We start from the raw sequence: 23,380 nt of genomic DNA on the forward strand, positions 1-23,380 counted from the left end.
ATCTTCTAAATCTTTGCTTGCCTCTAATTGTTCATTATAGAAAAGGTCAAGAACATTATAAAATGCCTTAAGAATTTAATGATTGTCATTTACTTTTAATTTTTGACCTGTTCCGTTCTTCCTTCTGAATCCTGCAGACCATTTCACTCCTTCTGTTACAAGACCATTTCTATGAAATGTGAGTACAATGTAAAAAAAGAAAAGTTTTAGAGGATTAATTTATGTTCTTTACTAATTTCAAGAACAGTCATGAAGTTTTCAGATCAAAGGATGGTTGTTCCAACTGCCCTACACTATAATCTAGTGTCTATAATCTGGCTGAAATTTTTTTCCTCTCTAAATTTCCAAGAGGTTAAAAAATTATTACTGCCTCTGGCAAGAGGTTGTTTGGAAGCCATATTGATTGGCTTGTTTCCTAAGCCTATTGGCTCACAGCGCTACAGACTAAAAAATGTTTTCCTTCAGTAGCTGAGCCAAGATAACTTGAAAACAAGCAGGAAAGCAGTATGTTAATTTAAAAGATGGAGTATTATAATATCCATGATTTCAAAATACAAATCCCACACATTCATTTTGTGGGGAAATTGGTGCAGGAGTAGCTGATGGTTGAAAGACTGAGGAGAACAGAGAGCACCTTGGCCTCCACACAGGGAGGAGGGAGACCTAGGAGTCAGCCCCACTCTTGGCTCCATGCCTGCTTCTGCCATTTAGTTATCTTTGGACAGAAGGCAGAGACTGGCCAAGCTGACATCTCGGATAGTGATTCTAAGTCTTCAGAAAGAGCAACAATTTCTCCACTGCAGTGTCTCCTAAGACTGATTTCATTGCTGTACCTAGGACTGGTATTGATAAATAACCACAAATGGGCAAAACACAGCTGTAGGAACAGCGGGAGCTCACTGCAACCCTTTTTGATCGTCTCCACTGTCTTCTCTTAAGGCCCAGGCTGAGACAGTCCTTCTCAAGTTTCCCCGAGCAGACTGCTTCCACTGTGGGGGTTTTCCCCTCCACTCCAAGTCTCTCTTTATTTATACCAAAACGTAGGCTGTGGGGTCTACCAGATTTACAGCCAGTGATTTTGTAGCAAAACCGAGCAGTCTTTCCTTTTTCTTTCTTTTTTTTCCTTCCTTTCCTTTCCCTTTCTTTCTTCCTCCCTTTCTTTCTCCTTTTCTTTCCTTTTCCTATTCCTTTTCCTTCCTTCTCTTCTTTCTTCCTCCCTTCCTTTCACTCATTCATTCATTCATTCCACTAATATTTACTGAATCTCTGTATATCCCAGGTATTATGTTAATAACTGAGATACCACAGCTCCCTACGCTCCCAGATTAAATACTGCTCCTGGGGAGCTTTCCAGCTACTGAGAGAGAAAGAGACAGAACCTTGAATCAAATACTTAGACAACTGACTACAAAGTTGCAAACGAGAGGTACCTAGTGCTTGGGAGGAAGACCCCTCAGAGGAAATGATACTCAAACAGGATCTACTGGATTAACATAAGTGAACAAGGCAAAAGGAGACAAGAGTCTCCCAGAAAAAGAGACAGTGTGTTGAAAACCTCTAGAGAAAGAGAGAGTCTAGAGTTTATGAGGAGCTGAGAGAAGGCAAGTAAGACGAAGTGTACAAGGTGGGAGGGAATGTTGTAGAATTGCATGCTGGAGGAACCCAGATCAGTAAGAGCCTTGTGGGCGGTAAGGAGTTAGTCTTATGCTGAAATCAATGGGAAGCTAATCAAGGGTTTTAAACAAAGTGATGGCATTACCTGATTTGCATTTTAAAACAATAACTCAGGCTACAGTGTAGAAATGGACTGGAGCAGAAGCCAGATTAGATACAAGGAGGCCAATAAGAAACTATTGCAAAATTCCAAGCAAGAAGTCATTGTTATCTAGAATAGGATGGTAGAGGCAATGGGGGAAATAAGAAATAGACACAAGAAAGAGGGAAAAATGATCTTCACAAACTTCAAAATGTCCTTCAGCTCTATTCAATAAAAACTTCTTTTTTTTTTTTTTTAAGATTTTATTTATTTATTAGAGACAGAGAGAGAAAGAGGGAGAACACAAGCAGGGAGAGCAGGCAGGCAGAGGGAGAAGCAGGCTCCTGCTGAGCAAGGAACCTGATGCGGGACTCAAACCCAGCATCCCAGGATCATGACCTGAGCTGAAGGCAGACACTTAACTGACTGAGCAACTCAGGCGTCCCTCAATAACAACTTCTTAATAATACATGATCCTGCAATTGCACTACTAGGTATTTACCCAAAGGATACAAAAATACTGATTTGAAGGGACACATGCACCCCAGTGTTTATAGCAGCATTATCAACAATAGCCAAATTATGAGAAGAGCCCAAATGTCCATCAACTGATGAATAAAGAAGAATGGAATATTATTCAACCCTAAAAAATAATGAAATCTTGCCATTTGCAATAACATGGATGGAGCTAGAGTGTATTTCGTTAAGCAAAATAAGTCAGTGAGAGAAAGACAAATACCATATGATTTCACTCATATGTGAAATTCAAGAAATGAAATGGATAAACACAGGGAAACAAGAAAAGAAAGAGGCAAACCATAAAACACTCCTAACTATAGAGAAGAAACTGAGGGTTGCTGGAGGGAGGTGGGCAGGGGAATGGGTTAAATGAGTGATGGGGATTAAGGAGGGAACTTGTGATTGAGTACCGGGTATCACTAAATCCTACTCCTAAAACCAATATTACACTATGTGTTAACTAATTGGAATTTAAATAAAAACTTAGAATACAAATAATAAAAAAAATTTTAAACCCACATCAAAAAAATAAGTAAATAAAATAAAAAATTTTAAAAAATATGTTTTAAAAGTGAGTAAGAACAGCAAAACAAAAGCAAAGTAACTACCCATCCAGCACCAAAGCTGTGGCTTAACTTTAAAGTTGTATGAATACATCAGCTTAAGAGTAAGATGAAGTTCTTTTTTTTTTAAGATTTTATTTATTTATTTGAGAGGCAGAGATCATAAGTAGGCAGAGGCAGGCAGAGAGAGAGGTGGAAGCAGGCTCCCTGCCGAGCAGAGAGGCGATGCAGGGCTCGATCACAGGACCATGGGATCATGACCTGAGCCGAAGGCAGAGGCTTTAACCCACTGAGCCACCCAGGTGCCCCTAAGATGAAGTTCTGAGCACCAACAGGGTGACTGTGGACACACCATCCAACACTCTGCATTACTGTTATCACCAGACCCTCCCCTTCTTCCAATGCTGTTGTCTATGAACAACTGATCCTGGGTCATTTTAGTGAGGAACACCTCCTTCCAAAAGAATAAGGTTCACGCATGTGGTTGCAAAGGTTTTGAAAGATTGGACATCCCTCCTATTGCTCACTCAGCATACTTTTCAATTACCACCTGCTATGCTATGTGCCAGGCCCTGTCAAGGTTCTGCTCTTGAGGGCCTCACAGTCTGCTAAGCAGAAAGCATGTGAACAAATAGTTGTTATTCAACAGGACAGTAACAGATATACAAATTATGGGGGTGAAAAAGACAGATTTTAAATTAAATTAAGATAGCAGGACAACAGAGATTTAGGAGAGGGAACCGGGAAAGTTTTACAGACATAAGATGCTTTAGCCTGCCTCATGAAGGCCCAATGTGCTGTCCTACAAAGTTTGAACTTTATCCTTTACATGGTAAAGAAGAAGGGCTAACCTGTCTAAGACTGATTGGCTGTAGTCCAAAAAAGGAAGTGGCCTCCAGTAAAGTTCTATGGAAACCAGCAGTGGCCCAGTGCTGACGGCCCCCAGTCCTGCCCAGTGGCAAGGCTGGGATCCCAGTACTTCATGCCAAGAAAGAGGATAGTTCTTGTCTAACCATGAGCTGACTGATACATCCTCTTCTGCATTCACCTGCATCTGCAAGGCTTGTCCCCTAGCTACCAATCATGGCTACCGAGGGCTTTCCATTACTTATGGACACTGAGCTGGTAAGTCAGGCCAGGACAAGGTTCTATTCTATTCCAGTACTATTATATCACATCAGTCTTTGAATCACATCAGTAAAGGCACTAGTGCATCTATTCCTCATTAGACAACTAAACAGCCCAGCTCAGTTTCAGGTTCCCTTTCCTAGGATCTAGAACATCTTGAATTTCATTATTTCTAATGACAAAAAGGCAGAGAGTATCTGATGTATCAGATAACAGGGTGTCTACTAACTGCTACTTGCCCTTCTCCCTGAGTCTTCTCCAGTAAAAACTGCTCCCACAAGCTTGGTGAGTGTGCTGTGTGGCCATTTCCTCTTGCTTCCAGGGTGGGCAGAGAGGAGACAAGAAAACAGATTTACATTCTATAACAGCAACACTGGCAGCAGGCTGAAGGATCTGCAGGGAGGCAAGGTGATGGTCGTGAAATTATTAGAGAGTTCTTGAATTAGTCCACCTCATGCTGGTAAGTGTTGAACTAACAGTGGTAGAGAAGTAAGAAAAGAGGGGATAAATTCAAGAGATAGTTACAAAATAAAACTGGATTTGGATAGTGGTTAGTAGGGCCGATGGGTTCAAACGTTAAGATCCAGGTGTCCAGATTAGGTGATTGAGTGGGTCATGATCTGGGACAGAGAATAAAGAAAAGAAGTAGGACGGGGAGGGCAGGAGTTAAATTTTGAACATGTGAAAGGTAGGGAACCTATAGGCCACTAAAGATAGTACCCAATGGGAGAAGGGACTGAGTCTGTTTTTACTCCATTTTACCATTATTTCCCCAGGAACTAGCATAGTACCTAGCACCTACTACTAGTTGTCCAATAAATACCTGAAGGAATGGTGAAACTTTCATTTTATATAGAATCATCAAAATTTTAGGAAAACATAGTTTTGCTGGTAGCAGGGCATATCCCTGTAGGTAGTAAGTCTAGCAAATGTGAAAGGGAATTTTGGATGCCTCAAAGCCCTAGTTTACATTTCGTTCCAAATCTGACTTTATTTTGTAGATTCCTTACTTGCTCTAAATTTCATGGGCCATAGATAAGCACTAGATTTTTTCCCGAGTCCACTAATATCACAGGCCTTTGGATTTCAAGAAATCTTCCAATAGCCCCCATGTCAGTCATCTAGAAGACCTGTGAACCATAGTCCTTTCAGTTCTTGCTGACCTTTTGTGCTGCTGTCAAAGTCTACATTAGGCTCTAACAAAAAGCAGTAATTTGCAAATTTAAGTTAGGGTTTTGGAATTAACAACACTTTGTGAATATAGGCTATTATCTGGATAGTTGATTAGACCCAAAAATGTATATAATATCAGAATAGACTGAACCCTAAGAAAAGAAAATTTAAGCAAAATTATTAGATTTTGTATATTTTACAAGAAGCTGTTAACCAGTAACAGAACACCTCGGACAAAAAGATTACTGAGTAAATTTGATATACAATTGCCTTTTTCTCAGCACCTTTTCTTTTTTCTTAGCGAAGAGCTAAAACTCTGAGGCTGGGTAGATAGAAACAAATTTGGGGGAAAAAATCCTATGCATAAGAGTTTTCAGAATAGGGGCACCTGGGTGGCTCAGCCAGCTAAGCGTTTGACTCTTGATTTCAGCTGTGGTCATGATCTCGGGGTCGTGACAGCAAACCCCACATGGGGCTTTGTGCTCAGTGGGAGTCTGCCTGAGATTCTCTCTCCCTCTCTCCCCCACTCACACATGCTCTCTCTCTAAAATAAATAAATCCTCCCCCCCCCCAAAGGGGTTTTCAGAATATAAAATGTTGATTACCTGAATGCCTGAGTGGCTCAGTGGGTTACGCCTCTGCCTTCGGCTCAGGTCATGATCTCAGGGTCCTGGGATTGAGCCCCGCATTAGGCTCTCTGCTCAGCAGGGAGCCTGCTTCCCCTCTCTCTCTACCTGTCTCTCTACTTGTGATCTCTCTCTTTCTCTCTGTCAAACAAATAAATAAAATCTTTTAAAATAAAATAAAATGTTGATTATCCCCCAAAAGCACAGTTTCCTTTTAAGTCAGCAGAAGTGACCCACACCCCCATCCTCTCACTACCTACATTTCCCCACCACACTTATCCACTCATCTATTTTTCTGACAAGCTGCCAATACAATGTCTTAATTAACAATCCACCCAGATTCTCTCCTTCACTTAGCTGCTGCTCCCTCCATTCTGTCAGTCTCCACAGAGCTAGGCCTAGGAGAGAACCTTATGTTTCTGTCTGAAAAATTCTGCTTTCTCAGAGTCTTCATTCTCAGCCTCTATACACAATCCTAAATCTGCCACTGCAGATTCACTCAGCCTGAGTCCAGGAAATGTGGATCAATCCTGGCTATTAGGGGAATAAGGTTTGGCGAGTGGTCAGCCATAGCTGTGGAAATCATCATCAAGTTATGCCTGCGGTCTTCTAGCCTAGACTTTGAGGTGTGGCTCTGGGAACTTGTCTTCCATCTTATTTTTAAAACACAGCCCCAGGGTGCCCTTCCAAATTATCAGTGACCAGCTCACATGCAGTCCTAAAACTATGCTTCAGCCTGTTCTCAAAAACAGTCCCTAATTATGAGCCCAATGCTGGGGACTCCCACCTTGTTCCCTTGAGTGGCTGCCTTGACCAAATGATCCATTCCCAAGCCTCTAGAAGGGTGGTCCTGCCTTCTTCTGGCCATTACCTCTTCGAAGCTGCCAGTTACTAAAATCTCCAGCCTGGTGACTGGGAACTTGAAGTCCACTGCTATTTTCACCCTACCAATTCCCCCATCCTGTTGGGCATGTCGACCCAGAAGTTCAGAACCCTGCGGATCACAGGATATGAGTAGTCAGGCCATGAGGGATGGCAAGCATACTGTGCTATCTCCTGTGTGGAAATTACAGGCCAATTAGTAGAGGAGACAGTGAACTAAACAAATACAAATGTTAAGAAAATGTTCTCTGTACTCACTTGTATCTTCTCATTCCCTGACCACATTAATTAAGTCAGAGAAAGTCAGTGTTGATACGATACCTCCCCATAAGTTAATCAAATAAATCTTTATGCATTTAAGAGCTGTCTAATATAGGATGTCTGGGTGGCTAAGTTGGTTAAGCATCTGACTTTGGCTCAGGTCATGATCCTGGGGTCCTGGGATCAAGTCCCGAGTCAGGCTCCCTGCTCAGTGGGGAGCCTGCTTCTCTCTCTCCCTCTGCTGCTCCCCCTCCTTGTGCTTGCTCTCTCTCTCTTTCAAAGAAGTAAATAAAATCTAAGAAAAAAAGACATCTAATATAATTAAGAAGTACAAATAAACATATCAATAGCAGAAATGAAACAGAAGCCTACAGGCATGCAAATGCTCAAAACTAAAACAAAATCATTGGAAATTCCCTTCTACAGCTGGACCTTTGCCTATAATAAGAACAAAGATGAAGAAACCAATTGGAAAGAAAGAAAGAAAGAAAGAAAGAAAGAAAGAAAGAAAGAAAGAAAGACAGACAAACTTTTTCTACAGGAAAACCTTGTCATGTCACCAAACCTAAAAAGAAAATGTTATATGGAACATTAACACCTCCTGAAGAAAGTTATCATTCCCATCACACTACAGAATGAGATTGGACTCAGTGGTAATTGGCATCATGCATCCTTTTCAATTGTTCCCAGGAATCCAGAAGGCTGAGCCATAATCAGTCTTTGTACTAAATTTTACACACTGTCAAATATTTTAGAAAGGTCTGCATCTTGGTACAATAGAGCATTCCTTACATTTAATTTTCATTTTGTTCTCAACCATAGAAAACCTGTGAATGTTCACTAAAGAAAGGTCTTAATTTGTAATTATTTCTCTATTTGCAAAAGAAGAAACCTTAGCATTTACCTTCAGTTCCACTGTGGGGCAGTTCCATGTACTACCCCACTTCTAAACATTTGCTTTCCTTTCCCACGAAGGTAACAGATACTGTGACATCCTGTGGCCATCACTCTCCTCATCTCCTCAGTTACATAGCAATTTCAAGAACACCAAATATGAATTCATTTAGATATACGATCTTAATTCCCTAAAAATTAATAACTTCTCTCACACTGCACTTTCAGTTTATCATAATTATTACCCAACTATAATGACATGAAGTACAAGTGGCAAAGTCTGTAGCATTCTCCATTACTGCTTTATGTTTCCCTAAGTCCCCGACTCAACAGATTTATCTCTTCTTACTACTCAACGGACTGGAAAATTAACTTCATTCCTTTTCTAGTAGTGTTTTCCCCCCACTGGTTTCTAGTACTACCAAAACGTGAAAGAGACGTTTGCATGCCATAAAAGCTTTAGCAGATAACAGTGAGAGTATTAGATGTCTGTATAGCGCCTTCGTTACAAAGCACTTTTACTTCCATAATCTCATTTTAACTGTTTCTCATCATAACACTGAAATACACAGACCAGGGATTGTTAATCCTGACTCGAATAAAATTCAGGCTGATAACTGGTATATGACTTGTCTGGAATCACAAATGTCATCATACGAAGGACAGGTCTAAAACCTCGATCTTTAAATTCCATTCCCTACGCAGTTCTCTAACATTGGCACTTGGCCAAGAGCAATAGAGTAAATGACCTGAATTATTTAATGGTAGTGGGATCATGTTCTGGATTCCTATAATAAAGCAGCAATGTGCAAAGTATAACTTGCTTCCCTTTGAGAACGTGGAGTTCTCTATTAGAGATGCAATATTGTGACTTATAAGAAATATATATATTTCATCATTCAGATGACCAAAAAACATTTCTCATATATATCTGGTCTTCGTCCACAGTTCCTGTCTCACACCTCCCCAAATCCTTGGAATCCCCTGAATGCTAAGAGCCCTGATAGCACCTATTATCATATTTGGTCTCTTGCCCTCAGTTCCTGAAAACCCTTCAGAATTATAAAGATGAAATGGAAGTCTTGTTATTCATAACAAGGCCCTTTCCACCACAACGAGGTCTGTGTTAATAAGGTGACTTTTGGAAAGCACCTAAGGGTGGGGGTGGCTGCCAGACAACAAACCATGAATAGAGGACTGGAACTTTCAGTCCCACCCTCTGATTTCCCGGAAGCGGAAAGGGGCTGGAAGTTGGATCAATCACCAGTGGTCAATCATTTCATCTCATTGTGCCTGTGTAATGAAGCCTCCATGAAACCCCAAAAGGATTGGGTTCGGAGAGCTTTCATGTTGATGGACTCGAACACTTCCACCTGCCACCATGTTGGGCCCCAAGTGTCAGAAGAACAGAAGACCCTTTGTCTGGGACACCACCCTGTTTTCATGTGGCAGTTGATTGTACCCTTTAATATCCTTCGTAGTAAATCAGTACTATAGTGAGTAAGTGGATTTTCTGAATTCTGTGAACTGTTCTAACAAATTAATCAAACTGAAGGAGAGGTCATGGGACACTCTGATCTGTAGCGATTCAATCAGAAGCACAGATTAACAACTTGGACTTAGCAACTAGGGTCTGAAGTAGAGGGTGGTCTTGTGGGACTGAGACTTTTGTCTATGGAACGTGATGCTATCACCAGGTAGAGCGTCAGAATGGAGTTGAATCGGAGGACATCCAGCTGGTGTCTAAGAATTGCTTGGTAAAGTGGGGAAGCCTCCACACACAAGTTGAAATTGCGCCCAGGAACCCAGTTAATAGAAATCAATATAATGTAACTGGTCTTACTCTTTCTTTCATTATGGACTGCTAGGGAGCTCAAAGTCAAAGGGAAACTACAGCGCCATACTGGAAACCAGTTTCAAAGGGAAGCTACAGTTTGGTATGGGATCTTACAACTTGCATAACTACACTTTATTTTTTTTCTCCAAAATATCTGTGAACGAAACTTCTCCATTTCTTCTAGGGATACTCCTATAATGGAAGTGAAATGCCTTTAAGTGGTTTCAAGGTGACTGAGTGATAAGAATGAACAACTACTCCACCAGAACCAATGTCTTTTTAAGAAAATAAAAACAGGGGCACCTGGGTGACTCAGTGGGTTAATCCTCTGCCTTCGGCTCAGGTCATGATCCCAGGGTCCTGGGATTAGCCGATGTCAGGCTCTCTGCTCAGCAGGGAGCCTGCCTCCCCCCTCCATCCCTCTGCCTGCCTCTCTGCCTACTTGTGATCTCTCTCTCTGTCAAATAAATAAATAAAATATTTTTTTAAAAAGCAAGATAATAAACAATGGAAGCTTTGATATCAGACAGGCCAGGTTTCAGATAACAGCCCTTCCAGTTGCCAGCTCTAGAACCTTGAGTAAGATTATTAAATCTTCTTGGTCTGTTTCATCCATGAAATGAAGACAATAAGAACATCCATATGGAGTTGCTGTAATGATAGCATAAGATAACATGAGAAGAAGCTGAGATCGACAGGTCAGCACATAGAGGGCATTTGCTGAGAGCTGAAATACCGCAATTCACAACTTCCTTTTGCACCTAGACATGCCCATATGACTGAATCCTGACCGCTGACACATCAGCAGGATATATTCCATATTCCCTCTTCTCTTTCCTTCTTCCTCCCAATGGGATCCTGGACAGAACCTGGAAGGTCCTGTGGCCATCAACTAAGGGCATTCAAGCATCGAGATAGGAGCCTGGGAGCTTGATGGCACTGTGTAGCCATCACCTGACCCTCAACTACCCACCTGCTAGTTCTCCCTTTTGGGAGATAAATAACTGCCTATTCCATTAAGCCTCTGTGCCAAGTTTCTGTTATAAAGGAGGTAAACATAAGCCTGACAACATGAACCTAACACAGATTTGGCAAAGATCTATGTCCACCAAACATCAGTCCCCTTAGTTTCTTCCTAGTCAAAAAGGTACATGATTGGAAAAATTATCATAATAATATTGATAAGCAGAAAAACAAGTTACCAAATGCTGCAGATTATATAGTATAATCCAAATTTCATTAGCAAGGAGAAAAAAATTGCTGTGAGACTCAGGGATATCCAGAGGCTCAGAAGATTCTATTAAGCACATGACTGTGAAAGGAAAAAAAATGTGTATTTTCATTTTAACAAAGCCATTTAGACAAAACTACTTCAGAATGTCTTTCTGGGTTTCCCACAGGCCAAGGGCAATGCGAGTCTAGGCCAAGTGGAACACGTCAGAGAGCTTATGGCAAACAGAGGAGCTGGAAATATGTCTGTGGTGCATTAATGATGCTTTGTGATTCTTTACAAATGGCCTTGGGTGAATATTCGGAGAAAAAATGGCTAGTCTGGCTTCTGATTTATATCACATGACTATTCAGCACAACATAAGTGAATAGTGAGCTGACCGTGTTTTTATTACACCAAAAGGAAATATTTTTCAGATTATAACTGCACAGTTGTGGTTTCTAACATTCCTGCTGCTCCCTTGCTCATTTCCAAGGAAATTTATGCTTTTTCTGGGCATGGATATGTTTTAGGTCAAAATAGTATTTATTTAGGTAATAGCTGCACACATGGGACCAGGCAAGCTTAAAAGGGACAGTCTTTGGCGAAGCAGGAAGGAAGTGGGGACGCAGAGGATGGGAGTGTTCTCAAAGCAGGAACACTCACCGTCACAACCCCTCCACACACATACTCACACACACACACACACACACACACACTGTATATTCTAGAAAAATCTATGTAAAGGTGAAACTTCAGCCCTTTAAGCCTCATAATATTCAACTAATACTTAACAAAAATACATGTATAGCACCACTTGGAAATAGCTGCATCAAAACATCCTGCTTGGTCTCCAACTGTTCAAGCAAGGGCACATCAGGGGATTCCCCCGGGGAGGACAAAGATAGGAAGCCCTAGGCAAACACCAGCAGCTAAAAATTAGTATCTCTATCAAGTGGGAAGCCCTGCGTTAGGCCCAACACAGAAAAAATACCCTTGTTCCTCAAAAGCTCACAAGATGGTATTGAGATCAGCAGATAATGACTCTCGGAAAACTGTAACCTGTGGATATGCAGTGAGGCAGCTAACTGTATATGAGGCAGAACTGAATGAATTTGATAATAACACTATAGGAAGTTATGGGAGGTCCAAATAAGAAACTATAACGGGAAGGAAGGGAGGAAGTGGGGAAGTGGTAGGGAGGGAAGAGAGGAAGGAAGGAAGAAAAGAAAGAGAAAAAAGAAAAAAGGAAAGGAAAATGAAAAGAAAAGAAAGGAAGAATATTATAATTAAGGAGATTCACTGTCGCATCTCAAAGAACACTGGTGGGGTGTCTGAGTGCCTCAGTTGGTTAAGTGACCCAAGACTCAAGCCTTCAGCTCAGGTCATGATCCCAGGGTCCTGGCATCGAGTCCCATGTCGGGCTCTTTGCTCAGCAGGAAGCCTGTTTCTCTCTCCCTCTCTGCCTGCCATTCCCCCTACTTATGCTCTCTCTCTATCAAATAAATAAATAAAATCTATTTAAGACAAACAAACAAACAAACACACACTGGTTCTCCAGGGGACCCTCCTTGGACCCTCCAGCCCTGATTCAGGGCCTGCTACATTTCCACAATACATAGAGGATCTTGTATTGCTTCTTGGCAACGACTCCAGGAGCAAGAAAAAAACAGTGGATAAAGGTACGGAGTAACAATAATGATGATAGCTAACATATATTGAGCATGTAGGGGGAACGTGTAATAAAAATCAAGATTAACATGTTAGAATACATAATTTAAAATGGGGCATAGAATTATACATCTGAGTTAGAGCATGAGTGATTTGGCATTATTTTGCTAAAATTCAGGGAAAGAAGGGATGCTTTGTTCAACCAACAGCATTGAGCCTAACCCATTCAGCTGCATTTCTGCCTCACTAGCACATACAACTTTCTTCCCACAGGAATCTGAATGAAGCATATCAATTAACTGGAAACTTAGCTTCCTGATATCAAAATAGGAATATTGCACAAAGGAATAATAATGGAGTGAGGGCACAGGGATATATACCATCCTTTTTATTGCACACTGGTTTTCTGGGATTTCTACAAATTAGTCATTTCAGAATCTCAGCAGAAAAATACACGTGTAACTTTAAAAAAAAAAATCTATTCGTTGAATTGGTTTAGCTCTTTGTCATGACTGTGCACACACACAATGATGTAATGACTTCTGCTTCCTAAGAAAAACCATTTTTCCTTATTATTCAGGGACGGTTCCTTGGTCTTACAATCAGCACAAAGAAGTACAGAATTCATGTGCACACACTTTAAAAAGGAAATGTTTCCTGCTATCTTACTGCTGCAACTGACAGATAAGATGGGAGGCTAGTTTGTATTTCTTTAATCATCTCTTTTCTTCAAATCTATTTGCTAGCACGACGTTAGAAGTCAGTTGGGATGACTGAAAACCCTCATGTATAAAAAGACTATTTTGGATTTCTTTTAAAATTTTTCTATTTGATGAGCTTTAAAGAAGATTGCTTCCTTATCTCTTCTTCATTCATAGCAAGTTGACATCAGGTTTTGTACATAAAGGATACTGGGGATTGGCTCGTTTACCCTCCATTCCATCTCTTTTCTAGCTTCCTGCTGAAGCCTGATTGTTTTAAAAACTGCCTCTCCTGGACTTCTCTGCAACTAATGTTCCAGACGCAAATTAATCTGGGCCGTTAGATGCACTTGAGGGTGATTTAGAAGAAGATAAATTGGAACCCATCTTCCCAACCCTGTTCCTGTCACAGGCAGTTGTGACCATGTTAATGGCAGTGGCAGCTGGGGCTTTCTAATCTCTTAACCACAGTTATGGCAGTAAAGTCTTGAACTAAGTAATTCCAGGAGTCACTCTTGACTCTCACTTCTCCATTCTTCTAAGGCTCTTTTAAGTACCTAATTCCCAATAAGAAGTATCTTTCTTCTAAAAATACCTAGGAATATTTCTGTTCCCTGCCTTAAACCCTGACTAATGCAATTATCTCCTTCATTCCTCAGTCTGAAGATGCAATATACGAACCACGACATTTACAACATGCTTCATGTCTTCAAAGACCATGGACATGCATTATTCACATCCATCCTGACCACTGCTCCGTGAGGTGGAAGGACAAGTACTGCTCTTGCCACTGTACAGATGAGAAAGCCGAGTCTCAAAAGAGCTGGGTGACTTAGCAGGGCATTCAGTTAGTAAGAAATGGAGAAGAAATTCAGTCTCACATTTTATGGCTCTTAGTCATTTCCTTTGACACTGAGAAGCCTCTCAGGGTCAAATGGAGAAGAGAGAGAAAACACATGGATGATGGCCAGGAATTCAACCTTCTATTTCACTACTTTAAAATAAAAAATTTTGGAGGGCGCTTGGGTGGCTCAGTGGGTTAAGCCTCTGCCTTCGGCTCAGGTCATAATCTCAGGGTCCTGGGATCAAGCCCCACATCGGGCTCTCTGCTCAGTGGGGAGCCTGCTTCCCCCTCTCTCTCTGCCTGCCTCAATGCCTACTTGTGATCTCTCTCTCTCTGTCGAATAAATAAATAAAATCTTTTTTTAAAAATAAATAAAATAAATTTTTTAAAAAATCATTACACACTAAGATCATGAAGCTCAACTAAAATATCTAGAGATGAACTAGCAGAGATGGGCTAGTTCACAGAGTGTGTCTTTGGATTTGGCAGAGCCTGTGCCTCAGCTTGATTAGGTCCCTCCTTTGAAGCCCCCTGCCTATTAACACGGACACACGAAAGGCCCGGCTCTGTTTTCCAACTCTTAACTGTGAATTCCCTTTCTGCCCAATCATCTGGCCAAACCAGGAGTGGCTTGAAGACTTGGGGAGGCTAATCTTCATTTCTCCATTTCTTCCTAAGGGCAGTTTCACCTAAGAACCACCCCCCTCTCCAACCTGGGCTCCCTAGAAATAACAATTTCTCTATTTTTCCCTTTCACTGCATATATTTTAGTAAAACATTTTATTTCATTGCTCAGGAAACCCAGAAGAAAAACTATAAGTAACCAAGGCTTCATTTAGACCATTTCAAAAATGATGGAATTCATTCCCTCCATATTCGCCACTCCACCACTTAAGAGCAGTGTCTGACCACAGGATTAAGATCCAAGAGCTCTAAGAAGCAAACTTCTAACCATATGGTTCCCAGTCCTCGAGAACACCCGTCCTAAGAAAACATTCCAGTACTGCAAATCTTCAAGATCATTCCATAGCCAACCTTGAAACACTAGAATTCCACAATTCCTGACCTTGCTTCCTTCAGTCTCATAATCAGAAGTGCTAAGAAAACTATTACTTTGGCCCCTGCATGGAAACATTATGTGATTTCTTCAAAAAAGGTGACAGCTATAAAGAAAAACATTTATAATGAAGAAGAGAAGAAAGGAGATGAAAAGGAGGAGATCTGAATTGTTAGGCAAACTCAATTATCTTTTCCCTATGATGTCAAGATACATGGGAAACTATACAGCAAGGCAACAACAAACTCTACTAACCTGGGGGAAGAGAGAATAAGTTGAATTGTCAATGGTGAATGAGTATAAAAACTCCCCGTCATACCACATGCTCTTCCCCATGGGGGAATTCATTTTAGTCATAGCAAAGAGATGGGCGGGGTCACAGCAGTCTTCCATCTGTTTCCTAGGAGAGAAAATAGAGAGAGAAAAGAACAGCAGGTTAAGGGAGCGGCAGACTCATTCACTTGTCATTCCTACCGAGATGTGCAGCCTTACCTCAGTGCCGGCTCACACAAGCATCTGTGTCTCCACGGTTATTAAACTACTATTAATTCACTCTTCCAGCCCTCAAAATGCATGACTAGAATCTTTTTTAATAAAAAAAAAAAAAAGTTAAAAAAAAATACTTTAGCTCTCAGATGCAGCTAAAATGTGTCTGAAGGCAAACATGATCATTATAATTGCAGATTTGTTGATTGACTGAAACCTCCAGGCCCAGAAAAGATTGGAGAGTCTTCTGGAGACGTTGAGCTATGCAGCTGCAGCAGAAATGTATCTTTATGGTGATTTAACAATCAGGGGGATAAGTTCAATGACCAGGCACTTTTACATGTAGGAAGTAGGGGATGCACAAAGTGGCCCAAAAGAAGGCATGCCTCCCAAAACTGGGGACAAAATTAAGGAACAACACCTGGGGAAAATCCTTCTAAATAGAAATAGAATGAGATGAGCGATGTGATTTCAAACACCAGCGAAGCCTTCTGTGTTCTAAGTGGTAAATCTCATGGGGCTTTTGGTTCTTACTTGGTCTGACCTCTTAGCAGTACTGGGCACAGTTCAGCACCATGACCCCTGAGAAGGGATCCCCAGTCCTTTAGCATCTGACATACCAGGGTCTCCTGGGTCACCTCACTCCTCTGGGCTAGTTCGCAGGTGGCTGGCTCTTCTGCTTGACCCTCAGTGGAAGCCCTGTCACTAGTCTACAAGCCAATATTTACATTCTTCTCAATTTAAAAATCTGTCATAAACCAACTCTGTTTATTCCCTGTGCTCTCAGGAGTAAAAGAGCTTATTCCCCAGCCCCACCTTTAGAAGGACCAATGAAATACACTGCTAACGTAAACCACTTCTGAGTGGTGCCCCCACAGACCTGCTTGCTCAGACATCTTTGGCCACCATAGTGTAGAAGCTTAAAGCTGAAAGGGGAAGGTGATGGGAGTACTTCAGTTCAAATCCTGGCTCTGCCACCTACTAACTCCTTAACTGGGGAACATCCCAGCTTCACAACCGGCCTCAGACATTGTCTTTGAGAATTCACTAAAAATGTTCAGGTGGCACACACAGTACAATTTCAATACATGTCATTACTACATAGTCCCACTTTGCTGTAGAAGTGAATATACCGTGTCAGTGTCGGGGGTCCCCCCCTCAGCCAAGGGCCCTGACACTCTCCCCACCATGCGGTGCTTTTCCCAGCATGCTCTAGTTCACTTCCTCTTTACAAGGGTTTCCATAGAAAGGATGGGGGAGAGGGGCTCAGGAAGAAAGCCTTCATCTTATCAAATTTGCTAGAATTTGTGGGTTGCCTGAATGGTTCAGTTGGTTAAGCATCTGACTATGGATCTCAGCTCAGGTCTTGATCTCAGGGTTGTGAGTACAAGCTCTGCATTGGGCTCTGTGCTGGGCATGGAGCCTACTTACAAAAAAAAAAAAAAAAAAAGTTACTAGAATTTAGAATTTTCATCACTTCTTGCTCTGACATCATCATTCCATCTCTTACCAGCTGTGCCTCTTTCCTCTACTCCTCCATCTTCATTAATCATCAGTGTTTCATCACCTAATAGGTGGCCTGAAATGGAGGCAGTCAAGTTACACAGTGACTTGCCTGCATTTTGTCAAAAGAGTATCCTAGACACTATATTCCATAACATAAAATTAGACACGGCTTAAGACCACTCTGGGCAGGCGCTTGAGTGGTTCAGTCCATTAAGCGTCAACCTTCCATTCACGTCATGATCCTGGAGTCTGGAGATCAAGTCCTGCATTGGGCTCCCTGCTCAGCAAGGAGTCTGGTTCTCCCTCTGCCTTCCATCTGCTTATGCACCCCCCGCCAGTCAAATAAATAAATAAAACCTATTATTTAAAAAAGACTATCTTTAGAAATAAAGAGAATTATCATAGGTATGAATAAATTTTTGAGTCACTATTACAGGCCTGGTGATATTTTACCACTTTTCATTTTTACAATAACCCTAAGATATAATTAAGAAACAATTATTATTATTACCCCTGCTTTGTATCTGAGGAAATGGAATTAGGGTCATTCCAGGACTTACTCAGGTCACACCAGTTCGAGTTAGGCTTTTTCCTCTGCGTGCTGCCTGTTCAGAACCTTTTTGATTCACCTTTACCATTCTCTGCCCTGAAGGAATGCTTTCTAAACAATAGCCAAGCACTTGCACTGTACCCAGTGCCTTTAGAGATATTTTTCCACTTGATCTTCACAGTGAAAGACCTTAGAGCTAAATTGCTTTAAGATTCTTTTTTCAGAAACTTATCATGGGTCACATAGCTATTGAAGTGGTGGGGTATGGCTTTGCTCCCAGTTTTTTGCCTTTTTAAAAAAAAATCTCACGGCAGTACTTCCAACCAGACCATAGCTCTCACCTCCAAACCAAGCTAAATTTGCCATTCAGTACAAAGTGCTACTGGAAATTCAGAGGAAAAACTGGCCATGGCCATATAATGACACCTCCTTTTGTTTAGAGCCTGGCTGCTTATATATCCTTTCACATTCATTTCTTCTTTTCATCCTCAAAAAACTGAGTTCATTACATTATAAACCTATAATGCAACTGAAGCTCAGGCCAAGAGACTTGCTCAAGTTCATTAGGTTAATAAGTGTTTGTATAATTATTAATAAAATGTGTGTTAGATGGACTCAAATCTACATCTCTTCCTATGGCATCACCATGGTCTGAGCAATCAGACTTTAGTGGGAAAGCCAAATACTCAACGGAAAGTGTCCCATGTGTACAAATATTTTTTTAAAAATCCAAGAACTATAGCAAATTTGTAATAATCTTATCACCATTTGCAAGATGAGAGTACTTTTCCTATCATAACTCTCAAACCTTTCCCTCCTCCCAGAATGCCTCCTCCTCATCTCTTGCCATGCCCCTCTCCAGAAGAGGATCAGAAAGTGTGAAATGTGTGCACTCCTTTCAGGAGGAGTGCCTGGGAGGGTGCCGCTAGCTCAACCAGCTACACTGGCCACAGGAACAACAGCGGTAGGAATAGTACCACCAGCAGTAGTCATAGTAGCCACAGTAGAAGCAGCAGTCATGATTTTCACAGAGTTCTCACCGAACACTATGTGAGGTGCTTGGGATAGAAAACTGAATTAAACAGACCTGTCTTCAGAAAACGTGCTCAAGAGGTGGGCAACCAACAAGCAAGTCACTACTTAGGAAGGCTGGAGGGTGGGGCCAGCGCCATGACAGATGTGCACAGACAGCTGCAGTTGCTCAGAAAGAGGAGGGCATGAAGTCACACTCTGGGTTTCAGGAAGGGTTTCCTGCTCTGAGGTCTGCAGCCTGGGAGGAGCTGGCAGGAAAGAGAAGGACGCAAGCCATCTGAGGCAGGGAAGCTGCTACAGGGGTATGAGACAGGAAGACTAATCCCTTCATCAGAATACACAACACAAATACTAAGAAATTGTTGACAGCTGACTATTGAACATTACCTCCATCCAACCTGTCGGGGATCCCGGAGAGATGACATATACCAGCTCCTAGCACTTTTGTCAGTTTGGTCCCCCTCCCCTTTCTCATGCTTTACCCTGATGTCGTCTATTATTTGCTTCTTTGCAGCAGACAATAAAATCGCAGCGTCAAAAAAGCAAAAGTAAATCCCTTTCTATTCAAGTTTAAATTTGCAGATTATGACGTTTCAGATGAGTGTAAATTGAGTAGTGGAGCCAAAATTTAAATACTTTTTATTATTCAAATTCAAGCTTCAGCAGAGTTCCTATCAAATGATGCCACAGTTGCACAGAGAAGGTAAATACGAAGCCTGTGAGTTACTTACTAAAAACTCACTCAGGTTATCACCCCCTTCTAATGAAAGCCATGCATACCAACTAAGCCAAGAGAACCACCTGCACTGATGGTGTCCACCGACAAGGAAGACTAAGGTTCTGGGAAACTAAACAGGCAAATAAGGATGAAAATCCACCCATTCAGTTAATAATGTCCCGTATCAAAATGAACCTTCTGAGACTCTCTCAGATTCCATGCTCAACATTTTAGTTACCAGAGATGAAGAAGGCTGGGAAGCTGTTGCTCCAATAGCTGTGCCTACTGGGCCGCTTCCAAGGAATGACTATTTGGGAAAGCAGGGGTGATGGGGAGCTCTACTGCTGTTTCACCTTTGGCCAAAAGCTGCTATTCTACTTCAGCTTCATACCCAGCTACTGGAAGGCTAAGGAGTCGAATAGCCAAACGGCCAATTCAATGTCACTTCGGTGTCCCTGAATGGGTGCGTGACAAGAGCTTGTGTAAAAATTCACATCACCATCATATCTAAACAGGGTATTGTTGTGAGCAACACACACAGGGAATGTTGTCAGAGTTTAGGGTTTTAACTAAATATGCAACTTTAAAATCTTGTAAGCAAAAGGTACAGCACAGAGAATAGAATCAATGGTATCATAACAGCACTGTATGGAGACAGAGGAGAGCTACTTGTGATGGGGACAGCCTAACTCTAGAGTTGCTGAATCACTATTTTGTACACCTGAAACCAATCTGATGTAACACTGCATGTCAACTATACTCAAATAAAAATGTAAAAACAAAATAAAATTCTGATGAGCAATTTAGAAATAACCAGAGTGAAAATCTCTTTATCTGTTTTATATATTGAAATTCTGTCAGTCAGAGGAAGTTTAAATGTATCTCTGGAAGAATAAAATGCTGATAATAAATTTATTGTGAAATGTATTAATTTTATGTACTTTTGAATTATGAAGAATTATTGACTGCATAGGAGAACAAATTGTCAGCAAAAGGCTATGTTAAGAGAAGAGTGCGTTTGGAAGATAACTTTGGGAAAAATACTATATCATTTTTCTGCCAACAAATATTGATTAAGTTTTAAATAATAATGTAAGGCAGAATAACAGGGTTGAGATTACATGATAATTTAAATCTTTGTAGAATTAGTTGATGTGTTAACATTCGAAATATTAAACAAGCTGAACTTTAGGAGCTACATATAATTTTCAGTTACTTAATTCCATTAAGACAATGAGTTGCTCAAGAAAAAAAGTCTTAGTTGGAAACTCTTCATATCTTATCATGAGGAATTATATGCCAACTTTGCCCCTTAAAAAATCCATAAGAAAGAAAAATTCCCAAAACTAACATCATGAGAAATCATCATGACCCAGTCATAGTAGAGAATTCTTCACATCTTCTCTACAGTACATAACACTATTTATATGCTATATGTTTCAAGTCTTGCTTATTGTCTGTCTCCTGAAGTCCCAGAATGTAAACCCCATGAGGAGAGAGACTTTTGTCTTCTCGTCACTACTGTGTCTCCATCTCCTGAAACAATGACTGATACACTGAACAGGTGCTTAATAAACATTGACTGAATGAAAAATTAGCAAGTAGGAAGAAAAGAAGAAAATGTTAGAGAAAAAGAAAATCTCAAAGTGCATTTTGTTCTCACTAACCAAAATTCAAACTGAAGTCAATTCCTTATGGTTTTAGTCTACGGAGACCCAAAACACAAAAGCTTGTCAAAATAACTGCTGTAGACTGGTAAACATTTCTCAGTAACAACAGGTCCAAGATTTCAGAGACTTGCTGAGTGGTGAATCCCAGGTTCCTTATACTGTGCACTAAACGTTAGTCTGATTATAGTAAGTGTCCCTTTGTGATCACTGATCCGCTGCATGGACACCACAGGGGTGGCCCACCAGTTGATGGTGCTGATAAAGTCTGTTTCCTCCACCATAGCGTCAAACTTTCAAAATCTGACTTTTAAAATATTTGATAAGGTTTCAGATTTAATCTTGTCTTCGAAAAGTTCTTTCTATTCTAGCGATATCTGACTTCAGTCAATTATTGATTTCAACATCTGGCTTGTGGCCAAAAATATATCTAATGCATCTCCTCCAGACAACTAAATCAATAGTCCTTATTGGAAACTCTCCTGAATCGAGTTCCTAAAATTCCTTGTACACTATTATATGTTAACTCTTTGAGTTAATGTCACAGAGCCTCAGATCCACGGTTGAAAATGTGCCCAAGATGCACATCAGAGGATAGCTTTGAAAGTGAGATATTAGGGGCACCTGGGTGGCTCAGTGGGTTAAGCCGCTGCCTTCGGCTCAGGTCATGATCTCAAGGTCCTGGGATCGAGTCCCACGTCAGGCTCTCTGCTCAGCAGGCTCAGGGGAGCCTGCTTCCTCCTCTCTCTCTCTCTCTCTCTCTCTCTCTGCCTCTCTGCCTACTTGTGATCTCTCTGTCAAATAAATAAATAAAATCTTTAAAAAAAAAAAGAAAGTGAGATATTATACATATCTATACATATGTATATGTATATGTAATATATGTATATTACATGTATTATACATATATGTATATTAAATATGCATATATACATGTATAGATATGTATAATATCTCACATATATATATGGAGATATATATATATATATATCTCACATGTATATATATATAGAGAGAGAGCACGCACATGTGCAAGGGCACTTAGCACATATCATGGTTGCACTAAGTATTCATTTCACTTTCCCTCATAGTTAGGAACCACAATGCTCAGCTTGCCTCATACAATCCTAGGCTATGATTGTTTTCCAGATATATTAATAGTCACCTCCCTTTCATTTCTAAACATATCACTATTTGGGTAATAAACTATACACGTTCACTCTATTAAGAAGCTAGAGGTGCCTGGGTAGCTCAGTGGGTTAAAGTCTCTGCCTTCGACTCAGGTCATGATCTCAGGGCCCTGGGATGGAGCCCCACATCGGGCTCTCTGCTTAGCGGGGGGGGGGGGGGCTGCTTCCTCCCCTCTCTCTCTGCCTGCCTCTCCACCTGCTTGTGATCTCTGTCAAATAAATAAATAAAATTTAAAAAAAAAAAAAAAAAGACTAGAAGCTAAATAGATAGCTTCAAATCAAAGAGGGCTTTTCTTTAAGTGAACAATTTGGCGGCCTACAGAGAAATCAGAGATATTTCTTATGGCAGAGTTCACCAAGATTATGGGAGGTAGGGTTTGAGCCAACATAGTGATTTCTCCTCCTAACTTAAAGGAATCTTGACCTTAAATGATGGGTTTTGAAGCAAGCTTAAAAGTCGGGAGTTACTGTGACTCAGTGTCCAGGATATAGAACGAGAACTTGCAGCAGTCGCTGTGAACCAGCAACACAGCAGGAGAGGGAAAACAAGCAGTGGCAGGCCGTTCTCTGGGACAAAGGCAATACCTTCTGTTCACAGTGTGGGCCCCTGTAAGAGCTGACATCATTGACCCAAGAGATTCAAAATACACAGTTCAATACTTAGAGATTTGTATTCATCTTATTTTTCTATAAAATTGTCTTGAATGGTGTGGAGAAGTACTTTCATTAGATTATTGCTTAAAATAATGTTTTCTGGGCGCCTGGGTGGCTCAGTGGGTTAAGCCGCTGCCTTCGGCTCAGGTCATGATCTCAGGGTCCTGGGATCGAGTCCCGCATCGGGCTCTCTGCTCGGCAGGGAGCCTGCTTCCTCCTCTCTCTCTCCACCTGCCTCTCTGCCTACTTGTAATCTCTGTCTGTCAAATAAAATAAAATAATAAAAAATCTAAAAAAAAAAATAAAAATAATGTTTTCTATGGATATAATAAAAAGTCTCTTCAAAGATTAATCTTCTAGACAATTTGCCAGGATGACAAAAACAGAGAAAAACAGCTCTTGTGTACTACTCAAGACAGCAAGTAATCTTTTATTTAGCAGCATTTTATTCTTCC

General features: G+C 40.9%; 1 protein-coding gene across 2 annotated transcripts in view; it reads right to left on the reverse strand.

Annotated features, from left to right (window-relative positions):
* Positions 1-23,380, reverse strand: part of ST8SIA1 (ST8 alpha-N-acetyl-neuraminide alpha-2,8-sialyltransferase 1) — a 159,882-nt gene that overhangs the window by 93,782 nt on the left and 42,720 nt on the right. For both annotated transcript variants that reach the window (XM_059185731.1, XM_059185732.1), the window contains exon 2: positions 15,378-15,522. In XM_059185731.1, the coding sequence (XP_059041714.1) occupies positions 15,378-15,522 (145 nt within the window). The remainder of the gene's footprint in view (positions 1-15,377; positions 15,523-23,380) is intronic.

Source organism: Mustela lutreola, chromosome 8, assembly GCF_030435805.1.
Source record: "Mustela lutreola isolate mMusLut2 chromosome 8, mMusLut2.pri, whole genome shotgun sequence".
Classification (NCBI taxonomy): Eukaryota; Metazoa; Chordata; class Mammalia; order Carnivora; family Mustelidae; genus Mustela; species Mustela lutreola.